The 20515-nt window shown below is 42.7% G+C and overlaps 1 protein-coding gene across 1 annotated transcript in view; it reads left to right on the top strand.

Annotated features, from left to right (window-relative positions):
- The window catches only part of MYO1F (myosin IF), a 235841-nt gene that overhangs the window by 138886 nt on the left and 76440 nt on the right, over positions 1-20515 (top strand). The window contains 5 exon segments of the mRNA XM_033955757.1: positions 1079-1160; positions 2827-2933; positions 6661-6759; positions 12042-12186; positions 17780-17894. Of these exon segments, the coding sequence (XP_033811648.1) occupies positions 1079-1160; positions 2827-2933; positions 6661-6759; positions 12042-12186; positions 17780-17894 (548 nt within the window).

The raw sequence follows: 20515 nt of genomic DNA, 5'->3' as shown, positions 1-20515 counted from the left end.
AGTTATTTTATTGAATTATTTTGCTTTTACTTGTCTTCCTACTTCCTTTTGTATTTTCCTTGTATGTTCTCTCTTTACTAGAAAAATGTATTTCACCCCCTCATGCCTTCTGTTTATATTATAATTAATTAAGTGTATGTTATGTTTTGGTTTCCTTAAAATGTATATTTTGCTGTACATCGCTTAGAAATCCGATTAAGCGATTCAACAAGCCAATTAATAAACTTGAAACTTGAAACTTTAGCGGAAGGCTACTGAGAAGCAGATTGCAGTAGTCTACACGAGAGGTAATGAGGTTAAGAATGAGGGTATTAGCAGTACGCTTAGATTCCACTACTTCATCGGGATATTCCACTATTTTGTCCGGATATTCCACTACTTATATAAGTATGTGCGATGCAAAAATGGAAGAAATAAATAAAATATTTTGAAACACCATCAAGGCAAGTCCCGCGGTAGATTCAAGCATGGCATAGTCAGCAAGGCTTTTCTGTGTAGGACTCTTGTCTTATCTGGATAAGTTCCACTGAATCTCAACCCGTTTATCTATAATGCTTAAATTGTGAGCCTGCCAGGACAGATAAGGAAAGAGTACCTGATTACTATTCAATGTATTGTAAACTGCTTTGGGTGAATCTCTTCATGAAAAAGATGGTTAATAAATCCAAATAAATAAATAAGAGCTGTAGATATAAGAACATAAGAATAGCCTTACTGGGTCAGACCAATGGTCCATCAAGCCCAGTAGCACGTTCTCACGGTGGCCAATTCAGGTCACAAGTACCTGGCAAAAAAACCCAAATAGTAGCAACATTCCATGCTGCTGATCCCATGCCTGTCTCAGTAGCAGATTATGGACTTTTCCTCCAGGAACTTGTTTTGACTAGCATTAAGGATCCGTGAAGTTGGCCAATGCAAATCAACCAATCATATTGTGCTGTTTCAAATTTCCATTTCCTATTGAAAGGCAATTGTCAGAAATCCCCAACTTTATATGTCTAACACTGAGTACCAAATTTACTTGTATCTTGTGTGTGCTGTAGTGTCTGGTTCTTTTTTTTATTATTTATTTCCTTAGTGGCTTCATTCAAGCACTCTTTCCTGAAAAATTGGACTCTGACAAGAAGAGCCGACCCACAACAGCAAGCTCAAAAATTAAGGTGTGTTGTGGTCTTGTTTCTTGATTGCTGTGCACATTTCTCTAATAAAATGAAAACAATAAAATCTCTCATTCCAGTAGTATTACCATAGCAAGCCCATCAACAGGAATGGGTGAAGAGGTTAGAGAAAGGGAGTCTATTATTGCATGAAGGTGTTATTAGGATCTCACAAAAAAAAAAAAAAAACATCAAGAAATTGAGACTTATCCAGAACACTTTTGAAGTGACCCCCCTACTCAAATGTACTTCCCTTTCTATTTTGCCTCCCTTTATTTTTATTTTCCACTTCGATGTATTTAATAATTTTCCTCAATGTATTTAATAATTTTCCTCTCCCCGTTGTTTCCCTTTCGTATCATGTACATCAATGCGTAAGTGCTTCCCTCCTTCTAGTTTAGCCATGTTTTTATTTTATTTTTTAATTTTTATATTCTATTTTATTGTTAACCGTTTAGATACCTGTATCGGAATCACGCCCCCCCCCCAACCGACTGCAGGGATCGCTGAATAGCGATCCCGACGCATATGCAAACCATCTGTAGATGGTCTACACATGCGCTGGCCCTTCATGCCTGGCAGTGCTTTTTTGCTTTTTTTTTTACTTTTTTTTCGCAACCCGTGATTTTAACCCACTTTAAACCCGCAGGTTAAAACCACAGGCTTAAACTGTGGGTAAGAGAGCAGATGGGGCAGAGAGCAGGAGATCGGGCCAAGAGCAGATAGGGCAGAGAGCAGGGTGGCAGAAGGCAGGGCAATTGGAAGGACCTGAACAACTGGTCCTCAGCAGTCGCTTATTTTTGGATCGGTCAGCCCAGTCGGTGTCCCTCATTTTTTTTTAGTGAATCACTTCCTGCCTACATTTGAACACATTTCCCCCTCATTTGCATGTGCGGATCGGAGGATTATCGGGATAGAGGTTAGTGAATTGGGTCGGAGGGAAATCGGGTCATAAAGTGGTCGCTAAGTGGGCTTAGTTAATCTAGCCCACAATCAGAAAAGTTTGTAGCTCCTGGACACAGAATTTACTCGTACAGTTAGCTGGATAAAGTCAACTAGATAGTGGCCAAATATCTAGGGTTACCATATGGCTCCATAAAAAGGAGGACGGATTGAGACATCCGGGTTTTACTTCCATTGCTTTTAGTAGAAGTAAAGCCAGATGTCTCAATCTGTCCTCCTCCCTTCCATTGCTTTCAACGGAAGTAAAACCCGGATGTCTCAATCCGTCCTCCTTTTTCTGGAGCCATATAGTAACCCTAGATATTTGGCCACTATCTAGTTTATCTGGATAAAGGTAACAAGATAAAATATCTATTTATCTCTGAGCTGCGATATCCATATATCTTTATGTGGATATCCTTCCCCCAATGAATATTGGGTTCATGAAGAAATTAGAGACTTAGCATAAGAAATTAAAGACTTAGCATTTCATTTGTCATTGAATAAAAGTTGGCTAGAAAGCAGTTGTCAATGAATTACAATCTATGCATATCATTCAAAGAGGTACAGAATGAAAAATTATATGCTTCAAGGTTAGACCCTAGGAATTCCCCATTTAACTTGTTCAGAAGTGGCTTACAAGAGAGGAAGGATATTAAACAAACATTCAATGGAAAGTGTCATGAAGGTGTACCTGTGTTCATTCCACTAATGTCATGTTCTACAGAAACAAGCCAATGACCTGGTAAACACATTGATGAAGTGCACTCCACACTATATCCGATGCATCAAACCCAATGAAACCAAAAAATCCAAAGACTGGGAAGAAAGCAGGTAAGATGCATCCCAGACCCAATCACTGTATCAGACAGACCAGGGAATAAAATGGTGCAAAGCTGTGCAGATGGCACTCATAGCTTCTAATGGGACTGGGAAGGAGCCTTAGCTATCGTACAACAGACACATTATTCAGATTTACTATACCACTTAATCTGTCACACAGAACAAGGAGGGATGACAAACAAAAAATGGGAAAAGAGTAAAGGAACTATATTTTGTGATAGGAAAGAAAGAACAATTCACTCAGCAGCTGGGAAGAGAAATTTGTAAAAGGGGAAGGAGGAGAGGAGGTGAAAGGGAGAAAAGGCAGCGAGGAGAAATAAGGAAAGGATCTGGGAGGGGCAGGAGGAAAGCAACCAATGGATGAGGCAGGTAGAGATAAAATAGCAGAGTATTAAGCACTCAATGCCTGCTGAAATAGCCAGATCTTAATAGCCATTTTGAACAGAGTCAGTAATATTTCATTCCGGATCCCAAGTGGAAGATTGTTCCGTAAGAATGGGGCTGTAAAGAAAAAGGCATTGTGAAGAGTTCTTTCATGCTGGGAAATCTAGGCCCCAGAAGGTCCCAGCAGAACCAGGCAGTGAATAAGGGGAATAAGAAATGGTAGCGCTACCTCCTGTTTCCAGTTCAGCGGCTGCAGCAGAGCAAGGAGCACCGAGGAGGATACAGGCAGCACGTTTGAATCGCTGAAGCTCCAGCAACCCCATTGGATTTCAAAGGTGATGAGGAGGAAAGACTTCCCACCCATGGAGACCCCCTGGAGCTCACCTGCCTTACTCACTCTAATGCCAGCATTAATAATTTTCTTTTTCACTGCTGCTGCTGCTGTCACCAACCCTCCCCCTGGCAAGGGGAGAATGACTTGCAACAGTGATGGTAATGGGAGGTTGGACCAGCTTCAGTTACAGTTCTGGTGGAAACCAAGCCGCAGATTTCAGCCTTGGTTTCGGTTTTGGCCAGACCCCAAACTGCCAACCTTTAAATGAAATGATTGATTTTTTATGTTTTATGTTGTATATAAGGAATAAAATACTGAAATGTAACTGTTCTCATGGAGGTTATCTGCCAAAGGCTACCATTGAGCAAGTCCAGCAAAAAGATGGTGGCAACCCACTGGTAGGCTGCTTACTGTTGGGTCCACAGAAATTCTTTCCAAACTACCTGAAGCAGCAATGATGGTGCTCTGAGGAGGTAAGCATGGCACACATGCCACTTTCCTCCAGCAGTACTACCACACTACCTCTCAATTCCAGTCTAACTCTCCCCAAAGCAGCCAGAAGGTAGATAAAGTCTCATACAGCATGCGATTTAAGTTTTATACGAGACTTTGCCTATGTGGCCAGCAGCCCAAGTGGAAATGCTTATAAACCTTTACCTGCTTCTGTTTGCTTTGGAGAGGACTAAAGACCAGAAATGAGAAGTAATGCAGCAGCACTGCTGGAGATAAGTGTTGTGTTTGTTATGCTGACCTCCTCCCAGTTCCCAGACTATTACAAAATTTTAGAGGACCCAAGGGGAGAACAAAGAGTCAAGGAGTGTTCCTTAAACCACTTCTTTGCATCCCCCACAATCTCCTTGCAAATCCACCTCAGATAGTGCCTCTTGTGCTACACCTCAGAAGCCCTTCTCAAACTGTACCTAGCTCATGCCCTCACTGTGCATCCAACAGCCCCCTCCTTGGGCTTTTACATATACAAGCCCTCCACTGCACCACTGCCCCAGACATCCAATATTGGCATACTTAACCTACACACACTCCTATGCATAGCCCTACTGTTCCCTGATATATAGAAGTCCTTATTCCACACCTCAGACATCTCACCAACAGGAAGACATTCCCTATACACCCCTACTGTCTTAGATATTCCCTATTAGTGCTGCCCGATTCAGAAAAAATGTTTTGATTTGATTTGGCCCATTGAATTGATTTTTCAATTCAATTTTCCTGCATCATGGCAGGTTTATTTTGTAGCCTTTTCATCCCCCCCTACCCCACCCCTCCCTTTACACTCTCCAACACCATGCCGGCTATGTGGTGTAAACAAAATAAATAAAAATGACTTTTCCTCTCTCTGATAGGTTCTAGCTCACGCTTGCTGTCCAACGCCAGCTCTGGCAGGATGCACATTTCAAATCTGACATATTGTAATCACAAAACATAAAATAATTATTTTTTTCTACCTTTTGTTGTCTGGCTATTTTTATTATTCAAATCATGTTGGTTCCAGGCTCTGGTTTCTGTTTGTCTTCTGTTAACTCACTCGCCAAAGTCTCCCATTTGACATTTTCTTCTTTCTCCATGCTCACCGTCCATCTTCCATCTCTGTACCTTTCTTTCCACTGCCATATCCAATTTTTCTGTTTCTTTCCCACTGTCTACCATCTCTCTCTCCCTGCCTTGTGCCCTGGGTCAAACCTCTCTATTCCCCTCCAAGCAGCGTCTCTCTATTCCTCCCCTCCATTATCATGTGCAACATTTCTTTCTCTCCCATGCACCATCTCTCCCTGCCTCCACCCTATGTTCAACATTTCTCCCTTTCTCTTCTCTATGCATGTCTCCTTCCCCTCCACCATATGCAGGATTTCTCCCTCTCACCCCTTTCTGCCTTTGTTGTAGCTATCCCTTCCTCTCCTCCAACCGAGGTTCAACAATTCTTTCTCTCTCTCTTTTCCCCTCCTTGCAGTAGGTTTCCATCCCTTCCTCCCATCCCCCTGTGCAGCAGTTCTCCTTCCCTCTTATCCCCCTGTGCAGCACCTACCAACCAACCCAGACCACCGTGAGATCTGACATATAGACCTCCCAAAGCAGCAACAGCGGTGGCAGTGGACTGGGGAACAGGCAGTACTCAGAAAAGGCTGCTTTTGGCCTGCCCTGCCAGGACTTCCCTCTGCTGTGTCATCAGTGATGTTTTCAGTGATGTGGTACAGGGAAGGCCCCGGCAGGGCAGGCCTGGAGAAGCCTGTTCTGAGCACTGCCTCTTCCCGCCAGCTACTGCCACCACTGCTGCTGCTGGAGGGTCAGGACTCACTGAATCGGCGAGTCTAATTTTTTTTAGAAAGTGAATCAGTGAATTGGGCAGCACTACTCCCTACACATCCCATACGTATCCTTCCTGCTGAACATACCAAAACCCTTGCCTTGTACATGTTCCTAACCCCAATATCCACCTCCACCCCACATGCTGTACCCCAGTTATCCATCAGTTTCCATAGAACTTCAATATTCCTCCCACCATCTGGAGCTCTGCCTATATATATGTAAACCACTTTGAATGTGTAACCACAAAAAAGGCAGTATACAAGTCCTATCTCCCCCCCTCCCCCCTTCTTCTGGTCCCCACTACTTTGGGAAAGAGAATGTTCTAGAGTAGGGTTACCAGACGTCTGGGGGTCTGGACGGCTTATCAAAACCCAACACTTTGTCCAGGTTTTGAAAAGAAATCGCATCGGATACCTTCCTGCCTGACGAATAGGTAGTGGGCCAGGGCTGGGGTGGGGATGGATGGAACTGGACAGGCCTGGGAGGCAGGTCTAGGGGGTCCAGATTTTACTAACATAAAAGCTGGTAGCTCTATTCTAGAGCCAGTTTTAATTTTGCAGCCCAGGGCCTACTACACCACTAGCATCCATACATTTGCAGAAGCAGATAGAGGTCACAGGATAAATTGCCAGAGAAGATGTTTTAAATGAAGAATGGGATTTATATCTGCTGTTTTAGAGTCAAGCATCAAGTAGAATATCTGGGGCTTAGAGAAAACATCAGAGTCCGCAGAGCGGGATTTGCATACCGAAGGGTCTTTCTCAAGTTTCTACAAAGGTATGGTAAAACAATTGTGAAATCTGTCCGTTTGCGTTCATCCAGCATGCAGTCTTCTGGAATAGAAACATAGAAACCTAGAAAAATGAAGGCAGATAAAGACCATGTAGCCTATCCAGTCTGCCCATGCATGCCATCTATTATCCATTCCTCTCCCTTAGAGATCCTATATACTTGTCCCAAGTTTGTTGAATTCAGATAAAGTTTTCTACACCATCACCTCCACCAAGAGCCATTCCACAAATTCACCACCTTTCTGTGAAAAACTATGTCCTCAGGTTTCTTCTGATCTATGCCTCCTCATTTCAGAGCTTCCTTTCAATTGAAAGAGATTCGCCTCTTGTGCATTTATGCCACATAGGTATTTAAATGTATCTATCATATCTCTCTGCTTGTTGCAGGTTTCTGGGCCTCACTGCGCCTTGTCAGGTAGAACCGACATTTCAGCCCTCATGCTATGACTTTCTTCAGGGTATGCTGTGAGGTCTGCAGTTTGTCTTTATATATTAGACCCTTGAGGTAAATGAGGCAGAAAAGTCTGTTGGTCACCAATTTGAATTTTGGTGGAATAGTCAGTTGGTCTCTTTTTCCCATTGTTTGGAAAAATCTCTGGTGAGTTTAAAGATGTTCTCCCCATGAAGCTAGGTTATATGTTCTCTCAGGGTTTCTGCAGCTGGCATCATACTTGTTTCAGGTTTCCAGGTCCCAGTGCATCTTCTCAGGTAGAACTGATGTTTCAGCCATCATGCTGTGGCTTACTTCAGGAATACTGTGAGGTTTGCAGTTTGTCTTTATATAGTAGGTCCTTAAACCAGATTGGTTGGGGCTTGAGGTCAATGAGGCAAGTCAAAATCATATTAATGCCACACAATTGCAGGATCTGCAAGGTAAGGAAGAGGCACTGTGGGTCAATCTGGAAAAAGGCAGGGGAGGCAGGAGAGGGCAGCTGCAGCGCCGGAAGGTGAAGAAAATCACTCCAGGTTTGCTCCGGCCGCCTCTTCCTGTAGTAAAGTCGGGCTACACCAATCAAGAGCTACTTTGACACGCAGCTCCTGATTAATGTAGCCCGACTTTACTATAGGAAAAAGCGGTCGGAGCAGATCGCAAATGAGCAAGTCTGCGATTTGTGAACCACAAATTTGCAGGGGAACACTGTATTAATGACAGAAAGAAGTGCAAAAGTGGCGTTGTGAGAATCAAAGATGAAGGGAGAATTTTTTTTGCCTTTGCTATAAATCAATTTTTGGCCTGGCCCCTATGTATCTGGTTTCTCAATTTAATCTGGACAGTTCCATTAGGTCCAAACGCAGAATTCATTTGTTCTCCTTTCCATCGTTAAAGGACTGCCGCTACAAAAGATTCCTGGACAGAACTCTTGCCTCCCAGGCAGGTAAATGGAACGACTAGCTGGCTAACATCAACCAGTCCTCATCATACCTCAATTTTAGAAAATCAATAAAAAAGAATTTGTTTAACCGATTGTAACTTATGAATCTAATGTATCTCTCCTCCCAACCTGTACCTTATTTCCAATGACTTTGCATTGTAACTTCTTTGACTTTGCATTGTAACTTCTTTGACTTTGCATTGTAACTTTTTCGATGACTTTGAATTGTAACTACTTCACTGATTGTTGTAAACCGCCTTGAACTATCATGGCTTTGGCGGTATATAAAAATAAAATTATTATTATTATTATTATTAAATACGTAGAAGCTGATAAAGATAGGGCCGAATTGCTTAACAAATATTTCTGTACTGTGTTCACAGCTGAAGTGCCGAGAACAGGACTGCAGAAGATAAATGCATGTAGGGATGGAGGTGAGGTAGACTCTGATCGATTTTCAGAAGATTGTGTTTGTGAGGAGCTAGATAAATAAAGGTGGACAAAACAATGGGGCCGGATGGTGTACATCTGAGGGTACTGAAGGAACTTAGGGAAGCCCTGGCTACTGGCTAACTTTTTCAATGCTTCTCTAGAATCAGGAGTGGTACCAGAGGACTGAAGAAGGCCTCTTCTTTTTAACATTTTTGTAAGTGATATTGCTAAAGGACTGTCAGGTAAGATTTGCCTCTTTGTGGATGATACCAAAATCTGCAATACAGTAGACACCCCTGATAGTGTGAATAACCTGAGGGAAGGACTTAGCGAAGCTTGAAGAATGGTCTGAAATTTGGCAGATAAGATTTAATGCTATGAAATGCAAGGTCATGCATTTGGCCTGGAATAAGAGGGCATAGGATGAAGTTGAGGTGATAGGCTCAGGAGTAATCTAAGGAAATACTTTTTTACAGAAAGGATGGTAGATGTGTGGAATAGTCTCCCTCTAGAGGAGGTGAAAATAAAAACTGTGTCTGAATTCAAGAAAGCGTGGTAAAGGCACATGGGATCTTATCTGAAGAGGAGGAGATAGTGGTTGCTGTTGGTGTTCCTTACTCTGTTGTGGTCTTGTATTTGCATAGGGTTTATCTGTGTTCTGCACATGTGACCAAGGCCAGGTGTTCTGGTGTGAATGAATGTCATGAAGTGTTATTGATGTCATAGCCCTGAGTAGGAAGATATTTGTCCTCTCTCTGTCAGCCCTTTGTACCCAAAACGGCCCTTATTTAAAGATTAGCAAAGACCACTGTCATAAGAAGACAGTGTTCCAAGACTGAAAGAGGGAGGCAAGAAAAGGGAGCCCCATGTCCATTGGCAGAAGAGGAGAGGGAACATCAAGCCAGGAATGCCCGATGCAGAGCCTGCAAGCAAGTTGGAGACATGTAGCACCATGGATTGCTATTGGAATTTTACATTCTTTGATGGTTAGGTTGAAAGAAGGTCAGACACTCATCAAGGCAAACCTTGTTCAGTTTGTCTTAGAGGTTTTATCTATACTAGAACACAAGAATCTCTGTGTCCAAGATTTCAGGAATACATTTTTCCCCCCAGTGTCAGAATAAAGGCTCTGTTCTTTTTGTGGGAGTATGATCATATTGTCATACCCACTAATATTCATAGCATAGCTCATTCTTCTTAAAAATGCTTTCATAAAATTAACATTTGCACCATAACTCCAAAACCTCTCATCATATGGTCACCCAAACTAATACCCTGTAGTCACAGTAAATGAATACTGTAGTTTCTTAGCTCTCACCCACCTCTCTCATAGCAACTTAGTAAAAGATAGATTAAATTGTCTTTTTTCTTTGAAATTTCTGGGCCATAGACCGTAAAGTCCACCCAGTACTGTCCTTAGGTTCCAAATACTGAAGTTGCAGTTGAAGCTTACTCCAGCCTATCCCACCAACTCATTGCTTGCAGAATGCATACCATAAAGTGTGCTCAGCAACGTCCTCATGTTCTAAGTTTCTGAAGTTTCCATTGATGCCCTCCCCCTCTCCCCAACCCATCCTAAAGTGAATCACCGTATATGCAAGTCTCTTTTTTCTTGGTTCACTTTCTAGAACTCCTTTCTGAATTCTTCAAAGCTATTGCCATTGCTTCTGTTTTTACATATTCATGATCACACCTTGAATCATGACCATGCCTTCTTGTTTTCCTACAGATTTTCACAAAAGCCTCTCTTCTGGTCTTTGTACTGTGGATTGATATTTGTTTGTTACTGTGGTTGGCTAATATAAATAACAAGGCCTCAGGCAGCTGGTGTGAAGGGTCTCCCCTACAATGACATAGGTTGTCCATTGCAAAGAGAAACTAGCAATATTCAAATCCAAACTAAAAGCCCATTTTTTTAATGCTGCTTTCAACTATTAACTCCCAGTCACTATAAAATTATCTATGCCCATCCTATCATTCTATATAAGAACTTCCCCAACACTCCCCCCAATATGTCCTGTCTGTCCAAATTATATTGTAGGTTCTTCTGAGAAGGGACCATCTGTTGCATATTGAATGTACAGCTCTGCATGCGTTTTTCAGTGCTATAGAAATGATAAATAGTAGTAGTAGTAACTATGTGGGCCCCAATCACAGTTGGCTGGCACCCCAGGCAGGTATCCATCTTAGCCTTGCGAAAACCTGTACAAATAGATCTGCTATACAAATTAACTTGGCTCTCAGATCAAATGTATGCAGATGGTCCCCACAAATATTCACTGTGTTTAGTCTGTCAGTTCTAAGGACATACCCAGCTGCTTGGGTTTCCAGAATATCCACACTGAATATGTGAGAAAATCAGAGTTCAAAACTTAATTCTCACACTGATCTCAGGACCAGATTTTTAATTAGGAAAAGTAGACACCTGCTTAAGGTGACTTCAAAATCAAGGGTCCTCTGCAATTTTAGGCACCACATAGCCTAAGTGTTCTATTTGACCTGCCCTCTTAAAAGCACAGGTCAGAGCATTCAGAGCCTTATAAAACAGAAGTGGCACCAGACCACCCCTGTACCTTTAAAAATGCAGATCTGAAAGGACACTGCTGCTTAGGCTGAGTGATGTTTGGAAGAGGGGCTTGGGGTGGCCCATCTTTGTAAGGGAATCTTTTCTTATCTTTGAAGAAGGAATCCCTCTTTGCACTCCTGTAGTAGAGACACTAAAACCTAAATCCAGCTCTGCTAAATCTTCTTGTGACTTTGCTTCAGGTACCCAAATGCTCCAGCTGACTTTGTACATTCTCTCCTGGCTTTCCATCACCTAATATGCACAAATGATTTTTTTAGGTCCATAAGTATTGCTTCATTCAATGGCACCTGCCTGTGTTTGAGTGCTTTTGTTACTCCCATCTGCCTATGGCACTGAGAGTAGTCTTCTGTAGAGTTAGGGTGCATGATGGAGTTTGGGGTCCTCTGAAGAAAAAATAATGTTGCTGGTTATTACATATCCTACATCACTGTTAAAAATATTTATGGAATGCTTAGTCATATTTCAGTGTTTTCATTACTGACTTCTCCAGGAGTTAAAACTAAAAGACATGGGGTTAAGTTTCAAGATCTTGCTGAACAGAGAAACTGAAATGCTTCTCTCTATCTTATAAAGACATAAAACTTTTAAAAAGCTGTAGAGCCTGTTTAATTTCCTGAGTTATTTTCGATGCCCTACCATTTGGTAAATGAAGAGATGGATATGTTAGTAAAAGAAGCATTCTGGGTACATAGAATAAGAAGTTTTACCCACTCTCCATTGGGTCTCAGAATTGCTGTAAGAGGGTAGTCAGATGAAACACCACTGTACTGAATGTAATTGGTTTTCAACTACTAAGAAAAGGTATGAGCTAAATCCAAAGAACTAAGTGAAGTGAACTACTGTATGGCTGTAACTAACAAACCTTTCCTCACCCAGGTATGCAATTTTGACCCCTGAAACCTGGCCAAGGTGGCATGGGGATGAACGAAAGGGCGTGCAGCTCCTACTGAGATCTGTTAACATGGATGAAGATCAGTATCAGATGGGAAAAACCAAAGTGTTTGTAAAAAACCCAGAATCGGTATGTTTGCATGATTTACAAAAACCTCACCGCTTGTATTTGAATGTGGGAGGACATGGGGTAAATGTTTTGCAGGGTAGAAACAAATGGCTGTTCACTCCAAAGTCAATATTCAAAATGATTTAACCAGGCAGGACAAGCTCCAGCCCAGTTAAATTGTACTGGGTAGCCAGGAGGTCCACCTTCCTATCCATCACCTCTTCACTTAAACACCACATGAACTCACGCAATATTGTAACCCAAAAATCCAATCAAAGTCTTATTGTAAACTGCATAGATTCCTTGTAGAGAATTGAGGGATACAAGACACCATATTGTATTGTATTAAGTGGGGTAGCCTAGTGGTTAGGGCTAGGGTTAGCAGACATTAGGGAAAAGGTTAGCAGACTTTGTGTAATGTAACATGCTGTATGTGACATGCTAAGGAGGATGGGAAGGAAGAGGTGCACACTCATAACATCATTATATATTCATGAATCAATCTGATAATCATCACCACCAGGCTGTGTGTGTTATGGGATGGAGGAAGAAAGGTGCATGTTTAAATTGCACGGGGACAGAAATCCCACCCGTCCCCACGAGGAATCCCTCTGACCCCACCCATCCCCGCGAGGAATCCCCTCCGTCCCCGCGAGGAATCCCCTCCGTCCCCGCCCGTCCCTATAAACTACAGAAATAGTTATTTCATTTAATTATGCTACTGAATTAAAGGCTCTGGTAGAAACCCATTTAAAAATAAGCAAAAAGACTATTAATTTGGAAATATTAATTGGGAAGAATACATACTTTGTAAACGGGTTTCTACCAGAGCCTCTAATGTTTATAAATTTTTATCAACACAACTAATATACTACTTTATCCTGAAGCAAAAAAAATAAAAAAAAATTTTTTCCTACCTTTGTTGCCTGGTTTCTGCTTTCCTCAAGTTCTCATTTAATTCCTTCCATCCACTGTCTCTCTTCTTTCTGCATCTTCCATTTGCTCTGTTACTGTGCCTCTCCCTTTCTCCCCCCTCCCAAATTGGTCTGGCACCCATCTTCTTCCCTCCACTCCCCCCATAGTCTGGCATCTCTGTCTTCTTCCCTGCCAGTGTCTTCTCCCCACTATCTCTTCTCCATTTCCTTTCAGCGTCCTTCTCCCCCCCATCTTCTCCATGTCCTGTCAACATCCTTCTCCTCCCTCTGTCTTCCACATTTGCTTTCAGTGTCCTTCTCCCCCCTGTCTTCCCCATGTCCTTTCAGCATCCTTCTCCCCCCTCTGTCTTCCCCATGTGCTTTCAGCATCTTTCTCCACCCCTTTGTCTTCCCCATATCCTTTCAGGGTCCTTATCCCCCCTCTGTCTTCCCCATGCCCTTTCAGCGTCCTTCTCCCCCCATCTTCCCATGTCCTTTCAGCATCCTTCTCCACCCCTTTGTGTTCCCCATGCCCTTTCAGGGTCCTTCTCCCCCTTCTGTCTTCCCCAGTGCTTTCAGCGGCCTTCTCCCCCCTCAGCTTTACCCATTTTCCTAAAGCGTCTTTTCTTCTCCACTCCACCTTTCCTCCCTTTCTCCCTCCCTGCCCCTTACCTTTGTGGCACTTCCCTACCCGACCGACAACAGAACAGGCCCGGTCGGACAAACCTCTCTGCCCTGTAGTCGCGAATCTAAATTACCTTCTTACAGCAGCTGGAGTATTGAAGCTGCTGTAAGAAGGTAATTTAGATTCGCTGCTACAGGGCAGGGAAGTTTGTCGGCCGGGCCTGTTGTCGGTCAGTCAGGGGAAGCGCCACAAGGCTAAGGGGACCTGACAGGCTGTGCACACTCCCCCCCATGGCTGCACCGGGGCGGACCGCCCCTCCCCCCACACACACACACACTTCGGTACACGACTGCCTTTTCCCTACCTGCTCTGCCGCAAAGCAGCCAACCGGAAGTCTTCCCGATCTCAGCGCTGTCATCGGAGGAAGGGAGGGCTTTGCTTAAGCCCTCCCTCCGACGTCAGCACTGACATCGGGAAGACTTCCGTTCGGCTGTGTTCTGCGGCAGGGCAGGTAAGGAGAAGGAGAGGAGACTATGCTTGCGACCCTGGGGGAGCCCGGGCCCCCTGTCAGCTCCGGGCCCCTGAATGCAGGACTGGTAGAACTGCCCTGATGGCGGCCCTACGTGATGTTATCACATGCGCAGAGGCCCTCCAGATCTTGGAGGAGACAGGAGGTTCAGCGGGGGGCAGGGCTTGGGGAGCAATAGGGCAGAGTTAGAGGTGGAATGGGCTGGGGCTGAGGCGCAACAAGACGGGGCCAAATATCCTCTTTTTTTTAAAGAGGGAATCTGGCAATCCTAGTTAGGACTGCAGTCTCAGCACCCTGAGGTTGCAGGTTCAAGCCCAGCACTGTTCCTTGTGACCCTGGGCAAGTCACTTAACACTTCATTGCCCCAGGTAGAATAGTCAGATTGTGAGCCCACTGGGATAGATCAGGAGAAATACATGAGTACCTGAATGTAAACCAATTAGGCTATAAGTCAGGGGTAGGGAACTCCGGTCCTCGAGAGCCATATTGCAGTCAGGTTTTCAGGATTTCCCCAATGAATATGCATTGAAAGCAGTGCATGCAAATCGATCTCATGCATATTATTGGGGAAATCCTGAAAACCCGACTGGAATACGGCTCTCGAGGACCGGAGCTCCCTACCCTTGCTATAAGTGGTTTATAAATACTAAAATAAATAAAATAACCAGATTTAAAAGTTAGCCAATTCAATTTTCGTAGTAAAGGTGTAACATGCTCAAATTTACTGCTGCCAAAGATTAAATGTGCTGTAACGTTCTGAATCACTTGTAAAGATCTATATTTGGATGATAACATACCCAAATACAGTCAAACCTCAGTTTGTGAGTAACGCGGTTGGCGAGTGTTTTGCAAGATGAGCAAAACACTCTTGCAAATCTTGCCTCGCAAATCGAGCGTTGACTTGATATGCCAGGCATCGCCCCCGAGAATTGGCATCACCCCCCCCCCCCCACGAACCAGCATCGCTCCTCCCCGGCCCGCCTGCCCACCCAAACCCTTACCTTGAACAGGCAACAGCACACAGCGCCAACCCACAGGACGTGCCGGTGCCCAAAGAGCCTGCTGCTGATTCTGCTGGGCCTTGAGATTTGCACATGCTCAAGGCCTCCTAGCTCCCTCTCTCTCCGAGAGTCTAATGAGATTCTCAAAGACAAGAAGGGCTCCTTTTACTAAGATGTGCTAGAGTTTTTAGCGCTGAAGATTAGCGCGTGCAAACCACGCGCTAAACGAAAAATACTATCACAAGCTGTATGGAGGCGTTAGCGTCTAGCGCATGCGGCATTGTAGCGCGCGCTAAGTCCACTAGTGCACCTTAGTAAAAAGGAGCCCCAAGAATCTCATTAGAATCTCAGAGAGAGCGGGAGCCGAAAGGCCTTGAGCATGCACAGATGTTCAAGGCCCAGAAGAATCAGCGGCAAGTGGCATGCGGCAGGCTCTTTTTGCACCGGCACGTCCTGCGAGTTGGTGCTGCATGCCGGTGCCCGATCGCGGTAAGGATTTGGCCGGGGGGAGTGATGCTGGTTCTTAGGGATGGGCGAAACCGGTTCCCGGGGCTGGGGTTGAAGTGCGCCTAAGGGATGGGGGGTCATTTTTGGGATGTGGAACGAATCGCCCGTGTTTCCATTGTTTTCTCTGGGGAAATGTGCTTTGATATGGGAGTACTTTGGTTTACGAGCATGCTTCTGGAATGAATTATGCTCGCAAACCAAGGTTCCACTGTACAGTGCATTATAATAATCAAACCTTTGCAATACAACTCCTAACTACAAGATGAAAATTATATGGGAACAGCATTGGTTTTAATCTACTTAAAAGCTGCATCTGAAAGAAAGCAGGTTTAATGACATAAAACCTGATCCTTCATGGTTAAAAGAGAATCTATCCAAATGCCTAAAAAACTTTCATTTTATTTTGCACTCATAATGTACAAATTGTTAAAACATAGTAAAAGCATCTTATTTTAAAAAATTATACATTATCAAAATATTATTAAATTATGAAAGTTTGCAAAATATTAAAACAATAATTTAAAAATCTCTCTACAATATATTTTTATATGTTAACTTTGATTTAACTATAGTAATTTTTTTTTCTCTCATTGGCCTCAGTAAAATAGGCATGATAGGTATTATTTTGGACCTTTCATATAAGTGCCTTTAATAAAATCCACTCCCCCCCCCCACACACACATCATGCCTCAGAAAGACATTTATCCATGCTATATATGAATTCAGAGCATAGCAGCTAACCATGGAAAAAAATGAGCCAATAATTTTTTTTTTTTGGGAGGGGGGTGAAAAGTATTTTTTGGCTCATGACTATCTTTTTTCCCTGAGACTCTAAACTTCTGAAAAAAACATGAAATGAGACTCAAAAGCCTAACACTGCTGCTTCAGTGCAAAAAAAAAAACTATTGTACTGAAAATGGACTTAATAGGAACATTGTAATAAGCACCACAGCATAAAGAATTACACATACCACAAGGTGGAGCCAAAGAACGATTTTAGGCACTTTTGTATTCAAAAAGATGAAAGTTCAAAGAGATTTATCATAATGCAAGAAAGAGCTGGCAACTGAGTTCAAGAAATAGAAACCTACCGATGCTCCCAAATTTGATAAAGTTAATTGACAGACAACTCTGAGCTTATTCATATTTTCTAATTGACTTATGGGCCTCCAGTTAGCTCTCCTGTGATTTGACATTAGTAAATGATGTATTACAGTATTCATTATATGTTTGAATGTTGCTCTGTATCTTTGGTTTTTGTGTAGTTTAGGTATTTCCTATTTTAAGATGGAGTTCTTTTATATTAAATAGATATTTGTAAACTGCTTGCACCAGTCGTATGAACAAGTGGTATAACAAGTTTGAATAAAACATAATGCTGCATATATATTTTTTAAATAGTCATAAGCATGACCATAGCCATGTATAACAGGGCCCAAAGCAGGTGGGGTGGGGTGTCCCCCACACTGCCAGCCCAATGACAAGTATGAACTCTCCAGACTTAAAAACAACAACAAAAAAAAACAACAAACACACACTTCTGAAATTACAGAACATAAAAACTGAAATAAAATTGTATTATAGGGCTGGCCATGCTTCTAGGCAGCCAAGCTTTATATCAAGGTGACAGGACACATGTCTCTTCAGTGCTCAATGAAGTTACAGGGAAATATTTTTTTAAACCAATAGGAGGAAATATTTTTTCACTCAGAGAAGCTCTGGAACGCATTGCCAGAGGTTGTGGTAAGAACAGATAGCGTAGCTGGTTTTAAGAAAGGTTTGGGCAATTTCCTGGAGGAAAAGTCCATAGTCTGTTATTGAGAAAAACATGGGGGAAGCCACTGCTTGCCCTGGATCAGTAGCATGGAATGTTGCTCCTCGTTGGGTTTTGGACAGGTACTAGGGGCCTAAATTGGCCACCATGAGAATGGGCTACTGGCCTTCATGGACCATTGTTCTCACCCAGTAAGGCTATTCTTATGTTCTTACTCCTTTTCCTTTTGAGATTTAGTTTTTACACTTGTGTTTTCTGTTTCAGCTTTTCCTCTTAGAAGAAATGAGAGAGAGGAAATTTGATGCCTTTGCAAGGACTATCCAGAAAGCCTGGAGGAAGCACAATGCCAGGAGGAAATATGAACAAATGAGGGAAGAGGGTAAGGAAGATATCAGGATTATGGAAGAAATTGCAAATGGGAAAGCCCTGTTATTAGCAATAAATATTGTCAAATTATTTGCCAGGGTTGCAGCCACATACATGTGTTATCATTTTCTCACTTGTATCAGTAAAATAGCTCACTAAGGTAGGAGATGTATTTAAGTTGTTGCTTACTATACATTGAGGTGTTTAGCAACTTGTCTGGCTAAGTTTTAGAGATAACTGGGAAAAAAAACTCTATTGTTTCAAATTTCCAATCTGCACCCATTCACTGGCTAAAAATTGTTGCCAACAAAAAAAAAATTTACCTAGATAAAAAGAGGAGATACTGAGGGCAATTACAGTTACCCAGATAACTGTGGTCATAAGAATCACTGTCCAAAAGCTGTTCAGATATATTCACAGCAGGACACATACGTATCCTGGTAGGTTCCACTGATTATCTGGATAAAGCAAACCAGATACCTTTCCTTCTTATTGTGTTTAAGAACTGGATTGATTTAGGCCAGTATATTTTATCAGAGATGTTCTGAAAACCAGGCTGAATGGTGGAGTGGTGGGAGGGGCCAAATGAGTAAGAAATAGGGTCTTATAAACAAGCTGAAGGTGAGACCTTTTAACAGGACTCCCTTCATACGTTTGTGACCAGTTCTCTAGAGCTCTGCTGCCTTCTTCAGGTCAATGTGAAAATAGCTTTTTGAAAGATCTCATCAATAACCTATTATGGACTTAAAGAGGATGAACCCAGCAACCATCCTACATTTTTCATGCCTTGTTAAGACACATACATATTCATTAGGGATATCATGAAAATCCGATTGGCTGGGGAGTCCCTCAGGACTAGATGGCTACCAAGGCCTAGATTAATTGAACTTTCCTGTGACCCCAAAGTGCTACATTTGATGGTGCCAGGTCCCTCCCTGGTCACCCATCCCTCCCCCTCCCCCCCCTGCAACTGTAGTCCTACTGGCTGTGCATCGCTCCTCCCTTCTCATTTCTTGGGAGGGGGACTTTAAGAGCCCCACAGAACAGATATAACAACTAAAAATAAAGTAAAAAGCACAAGCCTTTGTTGTGCCTTTTAAAACAGCCCAACAATAAGGCAAAAAATGGTCAAGGATTCCATGAGTGATTGCAGGACTGAAATAACACCAGCAAACAATTAATCATCAATACTGGCAAAAGATTAAAGAAATATTTGTGATAGGACCCTCAGTGCGCAGGTACAGCAACAGGAGCGAGCTCCAACGCTTCATGCGAAAAGGTAGAGGCTGACAAGCCCCCACCTACACACCATCATGGGGTACCAAGGGTGTGTTTTAAATCAAATAACACTATCACCATAAAAACAGTGCACAATGAACACAGGTGACTTAAGGTGAAATAAAGAACTGCAGTCACTCAGGGAACCCCCCAGACAGACTCCCAACAAAAATCAAAAAAGCAACTTAGCTTCAAAGAAACTTCATCCGACGTCTAAGGGAGCGGGAGCAAGACAGATGGAGCACCGCAGAACCAGGTTCAACCTAGCCTGGTTTCAGGAACAACGTCCCTTCCTCAGGAACCCATGATTAAAAATCAATAGCAGACCTCCAAAGCTGCTTGTAATTAGCGACTGGAAATGAGGAGGTTCCCTTTTTGTGCATCGCTAGGAGAACTCATTTAAATACTAATGAGCTATTAGTGATATATTTGCATAGGGTTCTCAGTGGTACAGGGGGTTTGGGAAGGGTGCCCCCACGCTCACCCCTGGCACCTCCTACCTTCACTACGCCATTCAGACCTCCATTTATGTGCGTCTACACTGAGTCAATTTTATAAGCACCTACTGGAGCATCTCATACACTGATATACATGTTTGTGTTCTATTTTAAATATTTCTAGCGTTATATATTTTATTACTCACCTTAAATTTATACATGATGAGGTAGTTTTATAAATATTAACAATAATATCAATAATTATTATTTCCCTCTCTTGACCTAAGCAAACCTACAAGATCACCTACTGTTTACTCACCACATATACTTTTAAGCAGGCAACTTGGCAATTTTCAGACAGTGAAGGTTAAATCAATATTTACTCCAGTAAATGATTAATGAAAATTGCCCTCCACATATTCACAGCTGGAGCACACCTGGAATGAAGTTACCTCCATATGAGGCAACCTACTGTAGTCATATCTGACTCATTGTGGGCCAAGTTTAAAAGTAAGATACATTAAAAAGCATTATTCCTTAGCATCCTCACCAGACCAGTTTGGAAACTTAAGGTTATACCCATCGACCAGTGGATGGAGAAAGAAAATACAAAGTTATTCTCTGTCCTATAAGGGTAGAGTGCAGCTGAAGCTCCTCAGCATTTCTCTGTCTCCAGCAGATGATGCCAGATAGACCACTCCTGAATGGTTTGGCGAGGCAGACTCCTGGACCATATGGATCAGGAGGTGTGTCTTCCGATTCTAACATTGTCATCTGGACATAGGGACACTGGATCATCTGTTGTTCTATTGTCCTTTGATACTTAACTTTTGGAAGTCAATATGGAGTACGATTAACAACATATTGGAATCATCAATTCCACTGATGTATGAGGCGGTCATATGTGGAACGTTATTAC

The sequence above is a fragment of the Geotrypetes seraphini genome, chromosome 8 (assembly GCF_902459505.1).
Source record: "Geotrypetes seraphini chromosome 8, aGeoSer1.1, whole genome shotgun sequence".
Taxonomy (NCBI): Eukaryota; Metazoa; Chordata; class Amphibia; order Gymnophiona; family Dermophiidae; genus Geotrypetes; species Geotrypetes seraphini.
This window is presented reverse-complemented; position numbering and strand designations above follow the sequence as displayed.